Source organism: Rhagoletis zephyria, unplaced genomic scaffold (genome assembly GCF_001687245.7).
Source record: "Rhagoletis zephyria isolate East Lansing unplaced genomic scaffold, Rhagoletis_zephyria_1.1 Rzeph_scaffold_20759, whole genome shotgun sequence".
Taxonomy (NCBI): domain Eukaryota; kingdom Metazoa; phylum Arthropoda; class Insecta; order Diptera; family Tephritidae; genus Rhagoletis; species Rhagoletis zephyria.
In genome coordinates, this window is record NW_016177817.1 from 1 (window position 1) to 8,242 (window position 8,242).

An 8,242-nucleotide genomic window follows, 5' to 3' on the forward strand; every position below is an offset into this window, starting at 1 on the left:
TGTGTGTGTGTGTGTGTGTGTGTATGTGTGCATTAGAGTGTTCCAGAAAATAAGGAGTGCATTTTCTTATGAGAAAATCGATACGCATACCAGCTTAATTTGTACTTGTTGACTTAAATAGCATATATGTACATTAGGGCGGGGTAATTTGTTCAGAACAAAATTTTCGAAGAAAGTGTAAGCAAATACAAATTCTACGATTCATTCTAAGCAAAAATTACGAAAAAACTATATGCCAAAAATTACATATGACCCTACCAATTTTCAAAAGAAAAAGTAGTATATTGTATGAAGAAAACACTAAAATTTGTAAATGAAAAATTAATTTGGTTAAAAAAAAATATAATGCGCTGACTTTTCTTTTAAAAATTGGTAGGGTCAAACGTCATTTTTGGTAAATATCTCATTCTCCATTTTCGAATCGAACGTAGAATTCGACTCTTTTTGCGAAATTAAACCACTACGCCGTAACGTACATATAGATAAAGTTTTATTGTTGTTGTAGGATGACGATAACCCGTGTCGACTGGAATCTTAAGTTTTGCTACAAAATAAAAATTATGGTGCGAAAAAATTTCATTTTTTCATTAACGATCGAGATGTTTTCCGATGGAGCTGAAGTATGAAATTTTATTCAAATATTTTTCTCTAAAGGGCGTCTTGCATATCAATTATCCCTGGATCCTGCCTTCTTCAGCACTATTGTACTTGACGTCTAAACATTTATGGATGCTGTTGTCACGGCACTACTAAGCTCTGTTTGAATCTGTCATATTAAAAAAAACTTTCAAAATTTTGATGAAACTTTGATGAGTTTTGCTAGCTTTTGTACACAGTTTGAAATTATGACTTACACGATTTTTTGTTTAGTTAACTAGCTACATTTTCATAAAAATATAATAAACATTAAATAAACGAAAGCTAAATAGCCAAAGAATGCTAAAATTCCTCATCCCTATTTATATTTTCGACACTGTACATATGCGCCGCGCCACAATGGGCATCCCTTACGCCAACAAATTGCCCCACCAACTAGCATAAGTAAAATATTTATGTAAAATATCAGACATTCCGATATAAATAATTGAATTAAAGAAGTTTTAAATTAATTTATTACCCGCAGTGAACAGAGATGAGCTTTGAAAGCAAAGCACATACACAGAGAAAACACTTGAGAAGGCATTATTATTAGCATCTTTAGTCGTTGTACATACAAGGCAATAAACGTGGAATCACACACACGACGACGACCACAACAACAACAACAACAACAACAACAACAACAACAACACAATACTGATCAACAATCTGATACAAAAGTGGCAACAATAAAATACTCAAAATAATCGTAACAATCATAAGCAATTAGAGCACAGATTAAAATTTTTTATTAAAGTGAGTGGGCGTTGCTGCCCGGTGCCTGCGGGGCTGCGGGGGCTGCAGGGGATATGAGTGATCGTGTATTAGTTAAATCGTATTTAATTATTCGATACACTAAATGGCATTTTAAACACACTAAAATTTGTAATATGCGAAACACGGGAAATGCGTTGTGACATTACTTAGCTATTTGTGAGTTTTATTTATATACATAGATGTAGCAAAATATTACTCAAAATTGCTTAATCAAATTCGTAAAATGCGTATGCAAAATAAACAAATATTCGTATTTTCGTTGCGGCGCTATTCTCCAAATTAATTGTGTAAAGTGTAAATCTTAATTGGCGCTTTACAAAGTCTGCGGAAGTCGTAAATTCGGTGCTTATAAAGCGGCATACTTTTATGCTAACTACTCGGCGGAGTGAATGCTGATGTTAAATTTTTTATAGTTGGACACTAGAAACAGTGTCACAAATAAAATTCACTAAAAAAATAAGTAGGAAGTGAGTGTTAAGAATAATAAATAATAGTAGATTATCAACAATGCAGGAAACGTTGTTGAAGAGGCATGAAGATGTCAAAAAAAATAAATCGAGATAGCGTTGGGGGCACCTTCCTCCAAAATGTTTGCTCTGGTCGAAAAAAGTGTGGAATTAAGGCAACTATCTTGAGAGTTTTTTTCTGTCTTTCGAAAGGCTAATTAAAAGATCTGAGAGCGAGAGAGTCTATGCGTTATTCAATTAATTTTAAGCAAAATTTTCTAAATGTAGCAATAAAAGAAAAACTCAAAATCAAAATTTGCGTAATTATCTCGGTTTTCCATTAGAGTGTGAGTAAATAATTTTTGGCGTCAAAAAAATGCATTTTTTATATAGTTTCTTATCGTTTTTTTTTTATTCATTGTACACCGCTTGATTTCTGTTTTTTTTTTAAATTCTAAATGGTGGTTAAACTTTATGGACTACACTAATAATTTGAGAATGGAAAAACCAAACCTGCAGAAGTTACGATTTTTTTATGGCTGCGTACATAAAGTAGCTCTAGCAGGCATGAATGTACTCGTAACTTCTATAGGTTTGGTTTTTCCATTCTTTTATTTTTACAGTGTATGTATTCCAAAAAGTTTGGCAACTATTTAGATTAAGAACAAATCAAACGGTGCATAATTAATAAAAAATAATAGTAAAAAAATGCAAAAAATTTAAAGGTATTTTTGTCGTTTATTTAAAAAAAAAAATTAGTTCGTTAAATGCAAGAGTAACAAAACGCTGTGGAATGCTGCTTTTAAACCTATTACAGTTTACGTAGGAAAGTAATAGACAGAACAAAATAAAACTCAGGTGCTCATTTCTGGTCCTTATATTTTTTTTTGTTTTTTTTTTTTAACACGCTTTTACAAACTAGTTTCACCTGTATGTAAATATGTCCAGCTTTTTAATTAGATTTCACAGAAAGATTTTGAGTATACAGTCTTGTAGCGCATTTAACATAAGTAGAACAAAGTCACGCTTATAGTACCTGGGAGTTACGGTTGATTTTTGAAATTAATTTTTTGTTGAAGGTGCTGCTCATTTTCTTCATTTCATCGAATATATGTACATCGTATGGGAGAAAATGACTGGTACCGTCGACGAAAACAAATTGTCAAAAATCAACGGTACGTCCTAGCTGCTTCAAACTTGGACTTTGTTGCACTAAATTTGAATGGCCTATAAAACTGCATACTCAAAATCATTCTAAAGAATCTAATTAAAAAGCTCGAAATTTACCAGACGCCATACTGAATCCGCCATTTTGAATTTTGCAATTCTGATAACGGATTAGTAATTAGTGACCCGCTAGTACGAAATTTCGAAGCATTTTGGCCGAACTTTTGGCTTTCGGCCACACTGTGCGACGTCAGCTCCCAGCAAACGTTTTCTTTCGAAATTCTGTTTGGGTATATTTTTGGCAAGTGAAATTTAAGGCGATACAGAGGACTTAGGGAAACTATTTACATTCCCGTATTTACAGTTCCCGTTGAACTGTTTTTATTCCATACTTTCAACATTTCGCAACCGAGTATCGAAAGTATTGGATACTTTTAAAATTGGTTCCAAGTAGCTCAGCACATCACTATCGTCTACTGTCTTTCAATTAATTAAGAGTTAATGTAACACAGATCTGCGAAATTTAACATAGGAAGCAAAAGTTTCACTGGGATCCACACACACAACTTTTTTCATAGAAATTGAAATCTTCAAATATGCCAAAAATCGAAAAAAAGGTATCGCGAGCTATTCCAGTATGCATTAGGACTGTAGTTCCAGATTTAAAAAATTTCAATTGTAATTAAAGTGATGTTAAACGGAAAAGAAATAAAATATTTATGGGTGCTAGACATTATTAATGTACGTATATGCAAATAGGTTGTAAAAATTGTAAACTTGCTGGGCAAACATACTGGGGCTATGCAAATCACGCATAGTCGCAAACGATTTGATGGCACAACAATTCAATTCCAGACCAGATACGTTCATAACAGATTTATGTAGGTATGTGTGTATATGTACACATTTTGTTGAAAGGAGAGAACTTAAAATTGATGCACTTAAATTTATGAATTTAAAACTTCAGCGAATGTCCAACTTGCAAACTTATTTTATCTTCGATCAAATATACTCGTATTTTAAACACTTCCACTTACCTCGTTATTGGGCCAGGTGATTCACTTACTGCCTTCAACGAACGTCTTAAATGTTTATGGAATGAACCGAGTATGGATCCTTTGCGGGTTAATTGTGATTTATTTTCACCGCCAACACTATCGACAGGTGTATTGCCCTCGCCGCCAACGCCACCACCGCCACCGCCACCAGCATCGCCACTGCCTCCGCCTCCACCGCCGCCACCACCACCACTACCCTCATCCACACTACTCAAGTTACTGCAGTTTTCTTTTAGGCGCTCCAGTGGCAACGGACTGCTATCTTTTGTGCTACGCTTTTCAAAATCCACTTCGGATATGCGCGCGGACTTTACAATGACGGCATTATTGCCAGTGCTGTCCTTATCATCGAGCAATTTGGTCCAGGCATGCTCGCCAATGTTCTCCGCTGTATCGCCAATCATGGTTTTGGTTTTCTATTTACACGTAGTCGATTTGATAGTGTCTTTGGTAACAGAGATTCTCAGCAAGTGGATTGTTGAAATACTTTTTGTAACTTAACCTTATTTGAAGTATTGAGTTTATTTACTAATTTTTTCTTAAAAATTATAGCTAACTCTTTGGCTTTTAATCATCGACGTAGTACTATGTTACTTGATATATGTATGGCATGGTGAATTTGATTTTTGTAGAGCTGCAAATAGAAGAAATAAATAGAAAAAATATTCATTTCTTGGAATTTCACGGAACTAAAGTGGTGTAAAAACTTACTAACTGAAAAGAAAAAATATTTTTCACGTATATTTACTGAGTAAGCAGATATTTAATGTAATGGGAATACCTAAAATATTTTTATACTAAAATTTGTACGCATTGACATTTTAATTTCTAATCTATGGACATAAATTTGAACTTTTGTAGTACACTCAAATATAATCTCTGCAAAAATTCTCACGATAGTCACTTGTCATTGATATATCTTTGACAAATTTTTCATTACGGCTGTCAAAATTGACACAGGCAAGCAAAAAAAAATTGCATTTTAACACCTATAGAAATAAATATTTAAAAATTATTATTTGAACAAGCACACCTACAATTGTTTATTAATGTTTTCGCATGACTCAAAACTTGTTGGCTAGCAGCGGCGTAGTTGGCAGCTTGTTTAAATGTATTTACGCATGTACATTAGGATGCCGCAGGCCAAAAACATTTCAGGAATTATAAAATCTATTATATTTAAATCATTTGGTCAAAATGTTACAGAAAAATATTAAAATTTACGTGAAAATACCTTAAAAGTGTGATTTTTTTTTGATTCCGTTAAATAAAATTTTTAAACATTTTTATGCAAACGTTTAACGCTTAACTCTTATGTATCAGCTTGAGCGTACTTTATCTATAAAAAATATATTTTTTTTTAACAAATTTTTTTTATGATGAAACGCAATTTTTTTGTTATTTTCAAATCGGCCCGGCTCACGCCAATCTCAATATTTTTTCGAAATATTTTGGCAGAAATCTTAAAATATAATAAATTTTATCATTCCGAAGAAAAACGGGAAAAATTTTTTTCTGTATGGAGAGTGATGCACCCTAATGGGCATGTGCATGCTCTTAAAAATGGCGTTAGAAAAAAGCTTAGAAGTGCCTAATTAGAAAATTAATTAAAATAATTTTTTTTTATAGAAAATTAAGAATTCTTTCTTTTTTAAAGAGATTTGTAGAGCATAAAAAAGCTCTTGTTTATTATATACATCCTATAGACGAGAACCATAAGTAACCGGAATTTGAAATTTGGTGTGAGGATATAAATATTTACACACATATCTATGGTAGAAGTTTATCGACACCTGAGTGGGAGATCGACTTATCTCGGCAGCAAGTTCGAAAATGTCCCATCTCAGAAAACTTTTCAAGAACGTCCTACTTCAAACTTAGATTGAAGAACGTCATATTTCAGGATTTTATTGAAAAACACCCTATCCTGAATTTGGTTGAAGAACGCCCTATCTCAATTGTAAATAAATTAAAAATGTGCTGAGATAGGGCGTTCTTCGATCAAATTCGGCGTTTTCGATTTGGCTGCCGAAGTTGGTCAATGTTCCACTAAGGTGTCGATATATAAATTAGTCTGTAAAAGGGGCGTGACACATCTTTTAGGTGGGCAATTTTTACCTAATATCACTTTAAAATTATGGGATTGATATTTGGTGTGGAGAAATCAGGCGTTTATGATAAAAGAAAGGGGATTGTGTTTACCAACGCTGTCTGATTTTACATTCAGAAGAAGAACAGCTTTCAAGATGGAAAGATTACTTTGCATCAGTTCTGAACCACGTTTTATCTGATCAAGTTCCACTTTGTCTGATGGACTGACTTGTCTGAATACCAACTTTCGTATAAACCGGATGCTCCCACTGTCCCCGAATTACTTCCGTCATCAAATAATAAAGCAGTGCAGTTTTTCAAAGTGTACCCAAATCTAGCCGCGGAATTATTGCATCCGCTCATAAACACTGGCTGGGAAAGTGACACTTAATCTATGTACAACAAATCTAAGTCTCGTGTCCTCCACAAGGGGACGCTGTCCGAGACCTTCGAAGAGCGCAGTGTAGTTCGACAGGGCTGCACACTCTCACCCCTTCACTCGATTTTTGTGATTGGGAATAAGTTGGATGCTGGCTTGAGGCCCCTCCTCGACTGTTAACTTCGGTGTCCAATTCACTTCGGGTGTTCACGAAGGTGAAGTCCGAATAATATATGTATATATATCGTAATGGACCGCACCAAAAACTAAAAATATTGTTCATAAAGAGACCCAAATTTGAATAAAAAGAAAAATTCAATAGTTTCAAGATTTTAATTACTATTTTATTTATACATGGTATCCTTAAATGGAGGAAAATGTTTGTTATTGAAAAGCGGAAAAATATGACCTACCAAATCGGGGATACTCTATTTTCGGGTAGCATTACCGACTTCTGTTTTCGACCAGAGGTGGGTTAAACTGATCGGGAGTCCATTTTTTTTTTTTTAATTAGACATACATGTTTCTATCATAGATTCGGACTCAGAGGTTAAAAATACGTAAATTTGGTTCGAAACTCTTTCCTCGGAAGTGCATTTTTCAACTTCTAAATGATCTTCGAAGTCGTCTTGGACTCCTTAAATGAGTAAAAATGTTTTTATTGGAAAACGAAAGAATATTAATTCCCAAGTGGGGTATGCTCATTTTTTTGGTTGTATTACCGACTTCCGGTTTCGACCGGAGCGACCGCTACTCTCGCTATTTTTAATTGTTTTTAAAATTGTCTTACAAAAATACTTAAGACTACACTCAGGCGCGTACTCGAACTTTTTTTGTTTGCTTTTAGGTTGGTACAGTCTAGTATACATACCTACATACATATGTACGTGTGTGTGTATATTTTTCATAATCTGCCAGTTTGACAATTCAAACAGAAACTGCATTCAATTTAGCATATCCTGAAATATACATATTTCCTAATTTTAGCTTTGCAGGAAACATATTTTCACTAGATATTTTAGGAAATTATTTATTTTTTTTAATATTTTTACAGCTGCGTAGTTTGACGTTTATGTCGATCTTCGCGTAAAATTTTAACGATTTTGAAATGCCACATGCCGCAGTGTGACAACAGAATGCATAACCGAATAAATCTTCCAAATGTATACGAATGAAACCACAAAAGTATTCTCAATTTAATTTTATTTAATACACTGTGTAATAAAAACCAAAACACACTAAAAAGTCATTATGTTCGCGAAACTACCGCCCTAATAATTCTGCGTTTTTAGTTTTTCTCTCAGACATCAGCATTTTTTTTAAGGACTTTGAAGTTTTGAAAATGTGTGTGTGTGTGTGTGTATTATGTGGAAAACAAAATTTTATATATTATACTTTAACATGGAATTTTTCAAAAATATAGCTTGCAAATTTACGAAAATGTTCAAGGATAAAATTTGAAAAGGACATTTTCAACACTTATTCGTTCTTGTGCGCTATTTTATTTGACACATATATTGTTATTCTACATTCCATTAGATTTTTTAAATAATTTCTTGAATTGATCAAATCATTGAAATTTCAAAGTTCTTTAAAAAATCTTGTCCTGAAGGAGAGAAACTGAGAACGCAATTTTTAATATTTGGTCTTTTGTGTATAAATTTTACTATCATACGGTGTTCTAT

General features: G+C 33.3%; 1 protein-coding gene across 1 annotated transcript; it reads right to left on the reverse strand.

The window, feature by feature from the left end:
• Window positions 1–4,066: 4,066 nt before the first annotated feature.
• LOC108380902 (homeobox protein Hox-B3-like) lies at window positions 4,067–7,549 on the reverse strand (the record flags this gene model as incomplete). The annotated part of the gene is made up of 2 exons (XM_017637303.1): window positions 7,429–7,549; window positions 4,067–4,721 (listed from the first exon to the last, which is right to left on the reverse strand). A coding segment is annotated over exon 2 (425 nt), but the record flags the coding sequence as incomplete, so codon positions are not given.
• Between the last annotated feature and the right edge of the window lie 693 nt (window positions 7,550–8,242).